Genomic DNA, 17,728 nt, shown 5'->3' with positions numbered 1-17,728 from the left:
GGTGCCTTGAGATGGACTGGCATCCTGTCCTGGGTATGTCCCCTACCCCTCCAGCCTTATGCCCTGTGTTGCTGGGTTAGGCTTCTGCTCACCGCAACACCTCTCAGCACAAACGGTTTCAGACAGCGTGTGTGTGTGTGTGTGTGTGTGTGTGTGTGTGTGTGTGTGTGTGTGTGTGTGTGTGTGTGTGTGTGTGTGTGTGTGTGTGTGTCAGAGCCAAGGTTAAACATCTGCTTTGCTTTGACCCGGTCCATTGGCCCTACATTGCAGATCTCTTAGGCTCCGGCTTGCCGCGACCCTGCTCGGGACAAGTGGTTTCAGAGAGAGAGTGTGTGTGTGTTAGGTTTGCAACACATCCTTTGGGATAAAGATACATAGCTGGTGTTTCACACCAAAAAGGTGGTTGTTGTCCCTCAGGTAAAATCTAATGTATTAATCTCTGCATTACTCTGGAAACAAAAGCCACTATCAGAAATATTACTCTCACAATCAAATCTTACCAGACACTTTCCTCCAGCCCTATTTACAACTGAGGCATCTACACTTATTTACCCATTTATATAACTGTGTAATTTTACTGGGGTAATTTAGGACAAGTTCTTCCTCCAAGGGTACTAAAGCAGTAGATAAGATATGAACCAGCAACCTTCAGGTTCAAAGGCAACAGCTATAACCACCATGCCATTAGCGGTGCTATTGTAGATGTGCTACCCCAAATAAAGATCAGCTAGAGCTGAACATGTGTTACAAACACTACAGCACTTCTATGAGCCTAGTATCTGCCTAATTTGCAAAATGAAAGACATACAGTGACCTTGTGAGCTTTTTTCTTTATATCATACATAAGCATCTGAGCTAAATCAAAATGTCTCTTGAAAAGGTTGAAAAGTAAGTGCAAAAGGCATTAGTAAGGCTATAAAGGCAGAGAAAGACAAATGGAAAAGAAAAAATAAGATATTAGAAGATAAGATAGAAATCATCATATTTTTGTCTGGGAACGGACTTTTTCTTTCCTGAAGAAATCATGGTAATCCAATCCTGTCACAGGTACAAGACAGGGGTGAGGGCTGAACTGGAAATGGTCAGTGAGCAAATATGTTTAGGTCCTCACCTAATGTAATACAAAATGTCATAGACATCACAATACATTCACAATACCATTTACATTTTGAAATGGATTTCTCTCTCTAGACAAATCACCCCACTTTACAGCATTCCGCCCCCAGTTCTATTTGAGAGGCTGCAACACACATTCGTTAACGGTCATGAAGGTGTGGTAAATTTAGTGTTTACATCAAGAAGCAGTACCAATCAGTTTCAGTTGTTTAATCCTATTATACTGTATTTCTTTTTGGCAATGGAAAAGACTAACAATGCAAAAATGGAATGGAAAAGACTAAAAATACCTTCTTGAGGGTTAAAGCACTGGAAGCACTTCATCTGGCCTTTCCAGAATGATGTGAAAAATTGAATATTTGTGTACTCATTCGATTTTCATTCGAATGAGTTAGATTGTCAGAAAAGTGTCTGAATAAAGTCATTTGAGTAAATTTTATTTACCTTTAATCAAGGATTTTTGGTGCTGTTTTATACCAAGTGGAGTATTCCAGAATTTCTTACACCTGTGGCTTGACTCCAGATTTTGCTGCCCACCATTCGTCTATATTTGTTAATTTTTTAAAAATGTCACCTTTGTTTTAGGAATGCTGCAAGTGCTGAAAGACAGGAGATGCTAGCTGCTGTAACTGATAAATGCTACTATAATTATATATAAATGTAATTACAGTAATGCTATTAAATTTACTTTTAAATACCCCATTGACATGATGATGACTTGTACTAATACAATGACTTTTTTCTTTCTTATTAATTATTATAAACTGCTTATCCGACACTTACCACATCTAGTTTCCAACCTGCCCCACTTGTGTAGCTGGGTATTTTTCTTGAGCAATTCGGGACTAGTACCTTGCTCCTAGGTAGCTAAGACTGGCAACCTCCAAGTTACAGCTGTAAGGAACTGCAACATTCCCCACTGCTCTAGAAATGAAAAACTTACAAAATGAGAGAGGATTTTTTGATCTGTTGACCAACTCAGAAGACTGAAAATGAAGGGCAACAAATGTTTTAACGTTATTGCATTTATAGCCCATTGCTGGTTCAGTAAGTCAGCAGTTCTCCCTCTGCCGGTAAAAGACCGAGCTGCATTACACTAATATCACGAGGGCTTTAATTAATATCACCGTTTTTTAAACTGATTTTATCACTGATCTCTAGAAATTAATAGGATGAGAAGAATTTTTGTTTTAATTGCTGTCCTTTCACTTGTGATTCATTTTCACTCTCTGGTGGCAAATCTGGGAAATTTGGCTACGACTGGTTTAAAGCACATCTGGAGGGTCACAGCTGGTGGTGCTGCTGCTGCCTCGCAGTGCCTGGGCTGTTTGGGAATAGGTCCAAATCTGGTTCAGTCTGTCTGGAGTTTGCATGTTCTCCCCATGTCTGTGTCTTCTGGACTATTGGAGGAAACCAGAGCATCCAAAGACATGTAGTTCAGGTGAATTGGTGATGCTAAATTGCCCATAGTCTGTAAATGGCTGAGGGTGTCTGTGTATGGCTACCCTGTGATGGACTGGCACCCCATCCAGGATACACCCCCTCTACCTTTTGCCCAGTGTTTCTGGGATAGGCTGTGGACCAATGTGACGTTGACCAGGACAAGTAGTTAACGAAAATCGATGGATGATTTATCCCATAAGATTATGCCGCATTCGTTACCTGTTTGTTAATCACCAACACTTGTGAACATCTGACATGAGCTGCACCAAGTCGGCCTGAAAATACAATGGCTACACAGGCTTTGCATATAGATACGGCTCCCTTTCAGTCCACGTAACGGATTTCTAAAATACATAAATGAAGAAAATTAATTAAAAATAAATCAATGCTTGTATCCCTAAAATTTGTAACAGATGTTTGTAACATAAGGAGCCAGCGTATAAAGTTGTACTGTTAAATATTATCCTCAATTCCTTTGTTATTCACAGACCAAACATTTAGCTTAATTCACAAAATTTTTTATTGCAGTAAAAGTTTTACTTTATCTTACTAAAGAGATAACGACTTCAATGATATGTAACTGACATTTTGGGGAAAAGAATAAAATTTTACTGTATTTTCTTCAGTGTACATTAACACACAAAAAAGGGGTTCCTTTGTATATTCCCAGTAAAAACTATAACATTCAGTCACATTCTATCCAAGTCACCATCATTTTACAAAATACATTTTTACAAAACTGCCAAACATTCTCATAATTTCCAAATGCCTCAAATATCAGGCATACAGCCACATATCTTAAATTATAATAAAGGCAATGTTGGCTGAGTGCACTTCTGAACGCGAATGAAAACATGCTCAAGTAATCAAACCATTTTTGTGACGGCGGGGGGGTTTACGATTTTCCCCAATGTCGCATGGGTTAGTCAAGCACAAATTAGTCGACCTTGTCTCCACGCAGTTCACCTCACAGTCAAAAAGCAATGAAATTAGTAAAAAATATTACTTATTTCTCATAAGTAAGGAGAGGGAACACACAAAAAAAAAAAAAAAAAAAAAAAAAATAGCCTGCAAACGCACACTGCACTTGGAAATTAATTTTTTTTTATTTCAAAGTAGAGCTACGGTTCAAGGTTTTGGCTTTGGTTCAGGATAAAGGCCATTTTAAATCCGCTCCAGCAGAGAGCTGTCTGGTGTGGTGGGGCTCTACTCGCACCACCTAGGCATCACATTTCCAATCGAAATTTTCAGAGCTATACAGCACAGAACAAAGCAAAGCAGCACAAGCCTCACACGCTTGCCACTGAAAGGCAGGTCTCTGTATTAAGGGAACATGAAAAAGTTACATATTTGGTGATGCTTCTCGGTTCAGCCAAAAATAATAAAAGCTTAACAAGAAGCTTAACTTCGTGACAGATTTTGCAAATACAGTATGTTGTACCTTTCGTTACTTTCACAACTTTTCAAATGCTTTGTCCAACTTTACTTTCATGTCAGCGATAAAAACCATTGACATACAGTGCAATGAATGACGTGACATTCAACGTCAAGGTGTTAAGCCGCGTCCAGCGGGAGTTTTGGAAAACAACTGACGTCTCTTCCGTTTCCAAGGTGACTCGTTACTCTGCCTCTTCTTTCGCACGCTGCCTTTTTTTTTTGCCACATGACCCAGAAGCAGGTAGGACTTTGACAGCTGACCTCCTCCACCTCTTAGCTCTTTAGCAGCTTAGCTGGGATCCGAAGTTTTGTTGAGCTCAACCTTTACTCCTTTTTCTCCAGCACCTGCGCGGAAAGAAAAGGAGAACGGTCCATTCTGGCAGCCTACTTCTGCCGAATTCCCAAGAGTGCAACGATTTCATGTCTAGCCTTGATTTACAGCAGCAATAAACAGTGCGGGAACAAACGTCACTGTGTGAGTAAAGCGCCGGCTGCCCGGGACAGCTGCGGTTGGTTAACACGCCTTATTTAACGTGCAAGTCTCAAGATGTTTTCGAATGGCACGGCCACGCTGCCGGCGGCTGCACGTTATAAAAGGAAGCCGGAGAATCCTTTTTCTTTGTATATCCGGCAGTCGACAGTTAAGCGGTTTCCTGAAAGCAGGAATTTTACCCAATGGGACCATTATGAGCAATGTTTTGAGCATCATTAGGATCTCATGACTTGAAGAAAGAAAAAAAAAAAAAAAAAAAAAACAGCTAATGTATGGTTTCATGGGCTGAAGTACAGTTTCCATTATTAATATTATATTCATTTCTTTTAAATTAATTTACATATTATTTAACAATAAATATTCTGAGCACATATCAGATTACTGTACAGATTAGGCAGTACACGGGAGACGGAAATATCAAAACAACTCTTAGCTGCTCAGAGGAAAGGTGCACAGATGAGAATGCTGGTCCCGTATGGATGTCGCTGACAGACCGCGAGTGACCTATAAACCATGCTGACATACAGCATACCTGTCAGGTATTTCTCTTTAGCCCGAGCTCGCTCATCTGCATCAAAGTACCACACTGTTATTGCATACCTGCAAAGTGGAAAAAGACTGAAGGTCAACAGGTAATATTAACTTTCACAGAGAAGACAAGGATGCAACAGAGAATCTCCTTTAATACCTTTATACCATCATGCCCCGATATTCCAGCTTTGTCTACAGCTGGAGATGTGTACTGCTGAGGAACACAACTGCGTGCTCATAGGATTTCAACCTGTCTGGTCTTAAATTTTTAATACTTTTCTCTACCGTGACTTAACAGCGTTAGGGCATTTACACTTATTTACCCATTTATCCATCCATTTTCAATAACCTCTTGTCTTGATCAGGATCATGGTGATCTGGAGCCTATCCCGGAAGCACTGGGTGCAAGGATGAGTTACCTGGTTACACAGCTGGGTATTTTGTTCTACCGTATCAGTTCACGGCAAGTACCTTGGTCAAGGATACTAAGACAAGAGGTGGGATTCGAACCTGAGACCTCTGAATGCACAGGCTCTGACCACTGTGCTATTTTTCAGCCCTGAAAACATACCTAACTGTATGTTTAAATTATATCAATTACTATAAAAAATGTACAAAATTATTTAATTTCTATTTTCATATAAATACTAAATAATGCATTCATTGCACTGAAAGATGTATATGCTTACTAAGTAAGGAAATAATGTGGAAACCTGGGGTAAATTTGCAAACCACAAAAATGATGGAATTTAGTGAAAAAGAAAACATTTAAAGAACACAGATGAGAAATATTAAAAACGTACCTGTTAATTGCCATATTTTATGTCTGATTACCCCTCTGTCTGAAGATGAGAACCGGCCCTGCGACGGGGGGCATGGGATCGCGCCTTGCGCGGCTCACCTGGTAGCGTACGCAGGCTGCACTTCGTGGGGGTTCCTGCGGTCCGACCAGAAGAAGAGGAGCCTGTCAAACCGGGGCTCGATGTCCGCGAAGCGCGCCTTTCCCTCCGGGAATATCCGCAGCAGACCTCCGTGCTCCTGGGAACGCACAAGAGAGGCGAGGCGCATGAAAAGCACATTCTTCTTTAAGACAAATGACTTCCAGAAAGCTGCCACTCACTGTATTAGAGGGGGGAACAGTTATTATAGGTTTTGCCTAGCCATGACTTCCATAAAAAGCAATTTTATTTTTATTTTATAGGTATTTTTACCTATTGACACGGGCAAGTATTTCACTGGCACACAGCAATATGGGCTATATCCCGAACTGGTATTCGGGCACGTCTTAACCATAACTTACCCATTGTCCTTTAAATCGTGTTTGTTCTGCGACTACACATATTATTATTATTATTATTATTATTAACTGGGGTATTTACAGTTGGCTTCATTGGAATGAGAAATTTCGTAATACCTGTTCTAGAAAGCACACAAGTGCGATACGCTCAAAAACAAAATCCCATCCACTTCCTTTGCACAGTTTCTCAGGCCGTATTAGCGTTTGAGGGCCCCGAGGCCTGACAGATTGCGTGTTACGGCGTATCCTGCGGTTTCAGTCTATATCCTTTCGGTAACAAGGAACCTGAGAAAGCGAGTGAGACGGCGAGAGTCCTAAAATAGCCCCTTTCCTATTAACAGGAAAGCCGGAGATTGGAGCGGGAAACCGAGGGGTTGGCGTCCATTGCCAAAAAAGAAAGGAAATTCACCAACGTCCTTCGCATTTATGTAACGAGATGGGAGGGATCATAAAGAGAGTTGCAGAGGAAGAGGGGGATCCCTCGCTGGCAACACCGTGGGGGTCGTTCGCTTGCGGAGGCCACCGCCAGCACAGGACTGTTCTCAGATGTGAAGAATTGGCGGGAGCGCCGACGTACCGTGGCGGTCGCAAACCGCGCTAAAGGTGAAAGTGTCGGTAACACGCAGTCGACAGCGGCTCCGAGTCTCGTTGCGAGACTGCGCCGTAATCCTGTCACCAGGAGTGGCGTGCGTGAACATTTTTGGCTCGCCGTACGCCACTTTCCTTAGTCGTTTCACGTAGCGTACTGCGATATTTTTGTTTCCCTTAGTGAGAACAAAACACTTTTTTAAAACGCTTAAACGTAATCGAACGAACAAAACACATTTTATTAAAGATGAAGAGGCAAGAAGTTCAGCGCGACACAGACTACACACGTGATCTGCAATTTAACGGCTGCAATTTGACTTTTATTATTTTATGCACAGGTTCACGTGTACTCACGTTTCGCCTCTAGGTAACACAGTGTGTGCAAACCTTTGACTCATCATATTTATTTTTTAACAAGGTTCAAGAGTGTTGATGTAGGAGTATAACACAATACCTGGAAACATAGAAGAAACCGTCACGAGCACAGCATTACTCAACTGCAAGCAGCCAGAATTTGCCTTTTGACCTCCCTAAAGTCTCATCAAAGTTATTAGTAAAACATCAAATGCCAGCAGCATCCCGTAACACGGGACCTTATTTGCCAGATTTAGTTTGCTACCCAGAAAAAGCAATTGCAGATGTTCAACTTAAGGCAACGTTTTTTTCCTTTACGTTAAATGATCACTGAGCCGTTGACCCGATGCCTTTGCTTTGCGGCAATGGCTCACGTACAGAAGCTCTCACGTTCCCTCATTTGACCTAATGCAGAATTCGCTCCTGTAACGTGAGCACGGAACTGGGCGTGGCTTGTGACCGTGTTGCGTGAAATTTCATGCCCATTTTGCACATAGTTTCCACGAGTGGAAGAAGCGCTCGGTGGCTTTGACGCAGCTGGCTGTACGTCTCTATCGCTGTCGAGTCACTGATGCCCTGGCCTGGCACACTGGACGGCCTTCTCCCCTTCTCCCCTTCTCCAGCTGATGTCATTACAGTCTCGCATGGGAGGAGCACCGCCCCAAATTCCTTCCAGCCCTTTATAGTAACTTGCAGAAGCGCTGGAGGATCACAGACATGTGAAACGTGTAAAATATGTTGTACCTACACAGATGCCAATAAAGTCATAGCGTGCGGAAAAATAGCACAAAGGATTTGCATTTCATTATAGACCTTTCCCTTCATTATAGACCGGGAAATTACCACATTACTGATTCATTATAGAATTATAATTAATTATTGGTTAATTATCAAAATGTATGCTCAGATTTTACATTTTGAAACGAAGAAAGCAAGTGAATGAATGAAGGGTTCAAACTGTTACCCTGCGGCAACAAGTTTTAAGTAAGAGTCAAATGCATCTCTGCACTGCTATCTGAGCGCTTCGAACTCTTAAATTTTTTGTTTCGAATTTGAATATTACACATTAACCCACATGAACTGTATTGCTTGTTTTAATATTTATTGTGATTTCTTCACCCCCGATTTTCACCAATGATGCTGAGGAGTTGCTGTTGTCACAACCTGTGATCCACTTTAGCTGCGGTACCTAATCCTCATCCAGTAATGTGAAGGAAGCACACGGACAAACATCCCTAATCGGATGTAAATGAGGTTTTATGTTTCAAGAAGCACAGTGCTTCTGTGTTTGGAAAATACAGTTAGGTTGGCCATGTAGAGCCATGTAAAAAAAAAAAAAAAAGTGTTGGTGTAGTACAATCACTGCTTTCACATACCTTGGGATCCCAGTCTTTATTAAGGTAGTATATACAAGTGACACATCTCCCATCGCCATTGGGGTTATCCACGTGCCGCACGTATCCCGTTCCATTGCCAGGGTAACATGCCACCATTGCCTGAAAACGAAATGCAACAAGAAAGCAGGTCTGAAAACATGGAAAAACACATCGGACCCTATCTAATGAGCTCAGTACGCCAGTGCAGTGCAAGACACTGAGAAAGTTTATGCTTACATCATCCTTCTTTGTTTAGACTGCAGCATTATCACTTGGACAACATCCATGCCTGGTGACAGCAAAACATTCCTACTTCTTGTTTTTTCCCACCCAACTAACATAACTGCAAAATCTACAACATGCAATATGGTCATCTGTCATATAATGGGGTCCCAAAAAAAAAAAAAAAAAAAAAATCTACAACGAAAAGAAAACATAAACAGATAAATACAATGATTTCACAATTCTGTACAGTTGTTTTTTTTCCTCATAACATGGTCATTTCACATCCACAATAAGTGTAAAAAAAGACAACTCTGCTCTCATTATTTCAGCCAGCAACAGGAATTCAAAAGGAGCAACTGAGTGAAGCTTCACGCTACCTTTCAGACTTACAAAAGCTCACTGAGGGAAAGAGTAATAAGAAAAACGCAGGTAGAAGAAAGACCGGAAGAAAATGATCAACTCGGCTCCATGAACACAAGCTGGCCACCAGGAGGCATGACCCATTGTCCATGATATCCATACACCAGGATCAAGAAGGACATACATTCAATATGAACAATGCAGAAATCTTATCCCAGGCAGATACAAAACATTCAAGGGAGTTCCTTGAGGCCTGGTACTCTTCAATCAATTCCATAAACAAACATATTGATCCGGACCCCATCTACGAGCCAATACGACGCAAGGACCAACGAGGACCTAACCGGTATCGAACTGGTTCCGGTTTGAAACCGGCAACCGACTAATCAAAAATCAGAAGAACCGCTCATGCTCAAGGTCGCATGAAACCAACCAATCACGTCCAAGCTTCAGGCAATCCCACTCATCAAACTATATATAAAGGAAGAAGCATCCAACACAAATCACACAAGTTGTGCACTGATGATGAAATGTTTACAACATAAATGCCAAGCTTGGAGAATAACCATTAACCATTAACCATCAACCATCAACCCGAGCTATGAAGACCACCAATATTCTCTATGATCTTCAAGTGCAGGTAACAAAAATGATTACTACAGGAATGCCTGTTGTCCATACTGTGTTATTTTGTATAGCACTTTTAGAGAACACAAGTCACGCTGGGGAGCGCAGTTTCTGTGCAGCTTTCAGGTTATTGTACAAAGTGGTATCAGGGCAGCTCAATAAAAAGAAAGTAAAAACACAACCTTTGAACACAGGTAAAGGATGTGTTGCATTTCCTCTTGGTGGGTGTTTCTAACACTTTTATTTAGTTCACAAACATTGCACTCACCTAGGATGACTGATAATTATAATAGTGTCTGAGTTCAAAAACTCCCCTTAAAATGAGTAAAAGGGAGCTTTTTAAAACTAATAAAGTACTCTATACTCCATATCTGCTGCAGAAAAGTAGTGTCTTAGTAGCAATATGTTTTTAACTTGAAAAGAGGAAAACTGAACATGATGAAAGTGCATAAACAGGTGAAACACTTTTTTTTTTTTTTAAATGTGAAGTGTACAGTTTAAAGCATAAATGCTCCAGTAATAAGTGAAATAAACAAAAAGATATTATAGAGCTATTTTGGCAAGCACTTGAACAACAGGTTTTGCATGCACACACACACAGTCTAAAAGCACTTGTGGCAAGCCAGAGCCTAACCTGGCAACACAGGGCACAAGGACAGAAAGGGAGGGAACACACCCAGGATGGGACACCACTCCATTGCAAGGCACCCCAAGCAGGACTCGAACCCCAGACCCACCAGACAGCAGGACCCAGTCAAACCTGCTGTGCCACCGCAGCCCCACGCGGGTTTTCTTTAAAAACAAATACATATAAATATGTATGAAATGATGTGGACTCAGTTGTACTAAATCCAGACACCTGACCTGAGCGTTCAAATGCTGTAGTCAGTGCAGGACAAAAACTCGTAGGGGTTAAGTTAGTTCGTAAAGCGTAGCACAACTCAAGGTTGTTATAAAACTGAACGGGCACTCCTGCATTCAAGGCCAACAAATCCATTCTGCGTACTGCTGGAGCCTGCCGGCAACTTCTCAAACGTGTGAGTCTGAAATGATAATAAAAGAGGAATGCTCCAGATACTGCTTTGATAACTTCTTTGAATTAGAGACAGGCGGGGAGGGGGGGGGGGGGAAACCACAGTGGGAAGTCGCTGGACTCTGTATCCGTACATAAGCCATTGTTTCAGCCCAGGAGTTGTGTACGTTAGATGCGGCCTGTCCCAGGGCCAGCCATTGTCTGAGCTCCACCTGAACCCGTGCACCATCTCACTTACCAATGAGCTTTTGCACTGTAAACTTTTGACTGAAGCAAAAATAAACCGGGACAATAATCCTGCTGAGTAATTTCCTGGAGCTCTTCCCTTGTCCAGAACAGTCCACCGTCCACCCCCCCTCATATTTTCCACTAAAAATCATCTTGTTACATTTTTGCAATGAGCTATTTTGCAGAAATAGCGGGAGATGGGACAGCAGATGTGGATTACGTGCTTCTTTTAGGAATGATTGAAACATCCTAAACGTGATGCGTCTGTAATGACCTCGGTTATGACATCGATGGTACATTTTGCATTTGTTAAACTTGCAAATATCAACACTAAAAGTGTTATTTTTGTTTAAAGTTTGAAGGAACATGACATTTCCCTTTAATTCACGGAAAAGAAACTTTTGAAAGACCGTTTTTAAACACCATCCTCATTTGCTGCAGTTGCATAAATAGGGCAGCATGGTGGCACAGCAAGTAGCGCTGCTGTCTCACAGCACCTGGGTGGTGCAAGAGAATGTGGGTTTGATCCCCACTCAGTCTGTGTGGAGTTTGCATGCTCTCCCTGTGTCTGTGTGCTCTGGTTTCCTCCCACAGTCTAAAGACATGCTGTTCAGGTTCACCCATAGTGCGTGAGTGACACAGAGAGAGTGTGTTCTGCTGATGTATGGATGAGTGACCCAGTGTAAGTAGTGTATCTAGCAGTGAAGTCACTGTGGTGAATAAGGTGTGTGGGCTCATGATGCTATATAGTATCTGATGTAAGTTGCCTTGGAGAAAAGTGTCTGCTAAGTGAATAAATGTAAGCAAACTGAACAAGACATGGCATTTAGTTGCATCATTTAACAATTTTCATGCAAAAAGGTAAACATCTTGAAGAAACCTTTCCTTTAAAAAAAAAACCTAAAAGACTGTTAGGTGAGGCAACAGGTGGCGTAGTGGTTACAGCTTCTGTCCTGGACTCGGAGGACCCAGGCTGAATCCCACCTCCTGCTACAGTACCCTTGAGCAAGGTACTAAACCTTCACTGATACAGTAAAAAATGACCCAGCTGTATAAATGGGTAAATCACTGTACTCAGCCTAACATTGAGAGTCACTTTGGTGTGTCACCTAAATAAATAAATGTGTTATGTAAATATAGAGCAAAATCTAGTTTACAGCACACCCTTAGGAAAACGTACATTAGGAAATCTCGGTAAAATGACGGGATCTTAATAAAATTAATACTTGGCTTGCATTTAAAACCACAGCACAGAGAGGTCTAAAGTGAAATTTTAAATATGGGAACGCAGAGGCGTCCGCGAACAATGGAATTAAAGCGGCTTTGTGTCTTTGGTTTCTCCGCGTCTCGGGATGCCCGTCTGACCCTGCGAGGATCCTTATCTGACGGACTGAACCGTTTCCGCTCCGTGCGGCATTCCACCGAAGCCCGCCGCCTTCGGCCAAGAAAACGCCGGGCTGCGCTTAAACGTCGCTTGGAACTTTACGGCGCATTCCCAGCCGTGCGCAAAAACGCTAACGAAGAGAGAAGTTCGAACGGCCTCCGGTGAAAGGAATCATTCGTTTAGCGACACGGCGCCGAGCGATGAACGTGACCCGTGGTCTCGGAAATGGCAGCGCGAGCCTTTGTTTTCTTGATTGCTGTACGAGGAGTCTTGCGCGTGTGGCCTTAACGTTGAAAGTGCGGAGATTGAGGAATTTGTTTGCTCAGTTTGCAGCAACGCTACGCGCACAGTTCGCATCAATGATTATCAGAAGGGGCCTTCCGAACGGCCTTTCCCCTCCGTCCTCCGTAAACAGTGTCGCAGTGCACTCTGGGATATGGGCTGGGGGGGTGTGGGCATGCTTCATGTTTGGCCTGGCTGAAACACCAATGGCTTTCCCATCTGGAGCAGAACTTCTTGACACCGGGACGCTCGGCCTGTCTCCAGTTCGCCTCTGGGTTCCTCCCCCCTGGGGGTGCGGGTCGAGCCAGCACCTCTCCGGTATGCGGCGGCCTGTCTCCGCAGGAGAGAGTCACGCCATTCGAGGGGCGGAGGTCGCATGGGGGGTCCGGACCCAGAAATGGAGCTTTAATCAACATCCTTTAATGCAAGTAAAAGAGGAGGGAAAGTCACGCGATGCCCAGGAGGCCGAGTTCGCGGCGGTCGGCGCTACGACACACGCTCCAAGCCCGCACCCGGGATGACGCCGGACCGAAAGACAACGGACAGCACCGCCGCTATCATTATGCTTTCTGCTTTCTCCATCAAGAAGGTGTTTTACGTAATGACAATAACTCGTGCGACCCCGACCCCACCCAGGCCGCAAAACGCAGTCCCGTCACGCGAAGGAGCTCTTCCTCCAGAGGCGCGAGGAGACGCGGCCGGGGAGCGGATGCGAAAGGGCGCCGACGTAACCGCGCGCACCGGGGACGTGCGGAGCCCTCGACGCACGGGCGAAGACGAGTTAGATTTCGCAGCCTCCGCTTTCAAGTTTGCCGGCGGAGAAACTGCGTCAGACCTGCGCACGTCCCCGGGTCTTGTTGCAGAAAACAACCTGCAAGAACAAGGCGCTCCTGCGTATTTACATTCCCTAGCACCATCAGCATTTTGAATCGATTCACAAGGACCCACACTGGCCTGCTTTGTGATGCTGCTTCTCGCCACTGGCTTCCTCCGTCTTAGAAAAAAGGAGGGGGGGGAGGAGCGGGGAGCGACACTTCTTAAGGCCCTACGCTCTCTTGGCCTTTACATCTACCGCCTCGGCTCGGGCGGGGGTCCATATGGGTGGCCGAAAGTGTCCTTGTGAGCACGCAGGCTTGCTGACGGCCCAGCGCGGAGCCCCTCCCGGCGTGCCGGGAACACGCCGGCCCCCTCCAACAGAAAGCTGAACTGCTATAAACTCGCGGCTGTGCTGGCGCCGTGCCAGGCCGGCAGTGTTTTAATGATCCTGCTACGTGCGGTGCGTGAGGCAGCCTGCTGATCCGCGACCGTGCCCTGGCACATGGCTGGGGGGGGCGGGAGCTCAAGGATGAGTAAACACATTTGTCTGGGGGAGGGTGCTGCTCGGGGTGGGGTGGGGTGGGGTGGGGGGTGTGTGTGTCTGACATGAGGGGGAGAGGGCGATGACTAAATGTACGATTCTGTTTAATTGTCCGTGCGTCCATGTACTTAACTGCGTCGCTTCCAAACACTTGTGCCTGTTATAGTTATGCAAATTAGACTCAAATAATTATACGGAGAGCAAACGGAAGGTAAACTGAACATACTAGTTAGAACATTCCAAAGGGCCTTTAGAAATACTTGTCTTCATGGATTTTTTTTTTGGATTTATAACAATCATTCTTGATGTTATGGTAGTATTTTGATGTATGGATGAGCGACCCATTGTAAGTAGTGTATCCAGCAGTGTAAGTCACCGTGGTGAATGAGGTGTGTGGGTTCATCACACTGCATAGAGTTCACTGGAAGTGGCTTCGGAGAAGAGTGTCTGCTAAATAAATGTAAATGTAGTATCCATATTGCGAAAACCAAAATGTATACTGTAACTATGGTAGCAGCAGTAATAACTCACTCCCAAAGTGAAGCTATACATACATAATACAGATTTTTAGATTTAGAACCTGGATTGTAATGCGTTTTTGCTCACTTCGATAAAAAAAAAAAAACTGCCTGTTTTTTTTTTTTTTTTTTTAAAGGGTTTTTGGTGTATCACTTTGTATGCTGTAAAACTACTGTTGCATGTGTCATATGGTAGAGCGACTCTCACATAAAGATTAATAAGTAGTAGTTGTGTACCATGTCCAACTGTACAGTTTCGTGTAAATGACCCCACAATGCAAAAGTGTCACATTTAGTACTCTTGAGATGTCCCAGGTGCGAATTCCAGTGCATTTGTTTGCAGTGTGTCTGGGAAGCTTCGGGAACATCGGAACATTCTGGGCTTTTAACACACGCAGAGAAGCACTTTCCCTGGTCACCTGTGGTCGTACCAAGGATTGGAACAATGAGCCAATATTGGTGCTCATGAAAGAAATATTGATTGAGCATTTTTTTTTAAAACAGAAAATGTACCACCAGATGTATCCAATATTATAAATCTATTTTAGGTACACATCTGTGCTCCTGTATATGGGGAATGTGCAGATCAACAATACAACAAATTTCAATTACACACCACTTTCTCAAATTATAATTAATTTACTTTGTATTCAAAAACAGGAATTTGATTTTTGAAAAGAAACTGATTTTAAACAGTGTTAAAGTCAATAAGTTCCTTGACTACATATTTACTGAGGCAGCCTAATTGTAAGTTTATAGACTCATGAAAAACCCCCTTATGAAGAAAAAAATCAAGGCTTTCGTTTACCCCGCCCGGTATGGGGTCACCGGGGCCCCACCCTGGAGCCAGGCCTGGGGGGGGGGGCTTGCATGCGAGCGCCTGGTGGCCAGGTCTATACCCATGGGGCCTGGCCGGGCTCAGCCCGAAGCCATGACGTGGAGCCGCTCTTCGGTGGGCTCACCACCTGCCGGAGAGACCGTAAGGGGCCGGTGCATTGTGATTTGGGCGGTGGTCGGGGCCGAGTGCCCAGCCGACCCAAACCTCGGGCGCCAACTCTGGTTTTTGGGACTTGGAATGTCACCTCACTGGCGGGGAAGGAGCCTGAGCTGGTGCAGGAAGTTGAGAGATACCGTCTAGATAGTCAGGCTCACTTCCACTCACAGCTTGGGTTCTGGAACCACCACTCTTCTCGACCAAGGGTGGACTCTCCACTATTCTGGCATTGCCCAGGGTGAGAGGTGGCGGGCGGGCGGGTGTGGGCTTATTAATAGCCCCCCAGTTTAGCTGCCATGTGTTGGAGTCTACCCCAGTGAATGAGAGGGTCATCTCCTTGCGCCTCCGGGTCAGGGAACGGTCTCTCACTGTCGTTTGTGCTTATGCGCCTAGTGGCCGTGTAGAGTACCCGGCCTTCTTGGAGTCCCTGGAGGGCGTGCTGGAAAGTGCTCCCACTGGGGACTCTGTCGTTCTACTGGGGGACTTTAACGCCCACGTGGGCAGCGACAGCGATACCTGGAGGGGCGTGATTGGGAGGAACGGCCTCCCTGATCTGAACTCGAGCGGTGAGTTGTTATTGAATTTCTGTGCTAGTCACGGTTTATCCATAACGAACACCATGTTCATGCATAAGGGTGTCCATCAGTGCACTTGGCACCAGGACACCCTAGGTCGGAGGTCGATGATCGACTTTGTAGTCGTTTCTTCTGACCTTCGGCCATATGTCTTGGACACTCCGGTGAAGAGAGGGGCTGAGCTGTCAACTGATCACCACCTGGTGGTGAGTTGGATTCGATGGCGGGGGAAAAAGCTGGACAGACCTGGCAGGCCCAAACGCATAGTGAGGGTCTGTTGGGACCGTTTGGCGGAGGCCCCTGTCAGAGAGGTCTTCAACTCCCACCTCCGACAGAGCTTCAACCAGGTCCCGAGGGAGGTGGGGGACATCGAGTCTGAATGGACTATGTTCCGCGCCTCTATTGTCGGGGCGGCGGTTCGGAGCTGCGGCCATAAGGTCTCCGGCGCCTGTCGCGGCGGCAATCCCCGAACACGGTGGTGGACACCGGAAGTAAGGGATGCCGTCAAGCTGAAGAAGGAGTTCTATCGGGCCTGGCTGGCTCATGGGACTCCTGAAGCAGCTGACGGGTACCGACGGGCCAAACGGAGCGCGGCTCTGGCAGTCGCCGCGGCAAAAACTTGGGCTTGGGAGGAGTTCGGCGAGGCCATGGAGGAAGACTTTCGGTCGGCCTCAAAGAGATTCTGGAAAACCGTCCGGCGACTCAGAGGGGGGAAGCGGTGTTCCACAAACACTGTTTACAGTGGAAGTGGTGCGCTGTTGACTTCAGCTGAGGATGTCCTCGGGCGGTGGAAGGAGTACTTTGAGGATCTCCTCAATCCCTCCGACACGCCTTCCGTAGAGGAAGCTGAGGCTGGGGACTCGGAGGGGGACTCGTCCATTACCCTGGCTGAAGTTGCTGAGGTAGTCAAAAAACTCCTCGGTGGCAAGGCTCCGGGGGTGGATGAGATCCGCCCCGAGTTTCTCAAGTCTCTGGATGTTGTGGGGCTGTCTTGGCTGACACGCCTATGCAGCATCGCGTGGAGTTCGGGAACGGTGCCTCTGGACTGGCAGACCGGGGTGGTGGTCCCTCTTTTTAAGAAGGGGGACCGGAGATTGTGTTCCAACTACAGGGGGATCACACTCCTTAGCCTCCCTGGGAAAGTCTATGCCAGGGTACTGGAAAGGAGAATCCGACCGATAGTCGAACCTCGGATTCAGGAGGAGCAATGCAGTTTTCGCCCTGGCCGTGGAACACTGGACCAGCTCTATACCCTCACTAGGGTGCTGGAGGGTTCGTGGGAGTTTGCCCAACCAGTCCATATGTCTTTTGTGGACCTGGAAAAGGCATTCGACCGTGTCCCTCGTGGCATCCTATGGGGGGTACTTCGGGATTATGGGGTTCGGGGCTCGTTGCTACGGGCTGTTCGTTCCCTGTATGACCGGAGCAGGAGCTTGGTTCGCATTGCCAGCAGTAAGTCAGACCTGTTCCCGGTGCATGTTGGACTCCGCCAGGGCTGCCCTTTGTCACC

General features: G+C 45.3%; 1 protein-coding gene across 2 annotated transcripts in view; it reads right to left on the bottom strand.

The window, feature by feature from the left end:
* Positions 1-3,615: 3,615 nt before the first annotated feature.
* Positions 3,616-17,728, bottom strand: part of LOC108933731 (egl nine homolog 1-like) — a 37,754-nt gene continuing 23,641 nt past the window's right edge. Inside the window, exons 2-5 of one of the 2 annotated variants that reach the window (XM_018750979.2) lie at positions 8,636-8,755; positions 5,922-6,058; positions 5,022-5,089; positions 3,616-4,341 (exon numbers count right to left, since the gene is read on the bottom strand). In XM_018750979.2, coding sequence (XP_018606495.2) covers positions 4,286-4,341; positions 5,022-5,089; positions 5,922-6,058; positions 8,636-8,755 — 381 coding nt within the window. In that variant the 3' untranslated portion in view covers positions 3,616-4,285. Of the gene's footprint in view, positions 5,090-5,921; positions 6,059-8,635; positions 8,756-17,728 lie in introns of both variants that reach the window. The other variant, XM_018750978.2, reaches the window with a different exon arrangement.

Source organism: Scleropages formosus, chromosome 16 (assembly GCF_900964775.1).
Source record: "Scleropages formosus chromosome 16, fSclFor1.1, whole genome shotgun sequence".
NCBI lineage: Eukaryota > Metazoa > Chordata > Actinopteri > Osteoglossiformes > Osteoglossidae > Scleropages > Scleropages formosus.
Note: the sequence above shows the minus strand (reverse complement) of the source record. Positions and strands in the feature narration are given on the sequence as shown.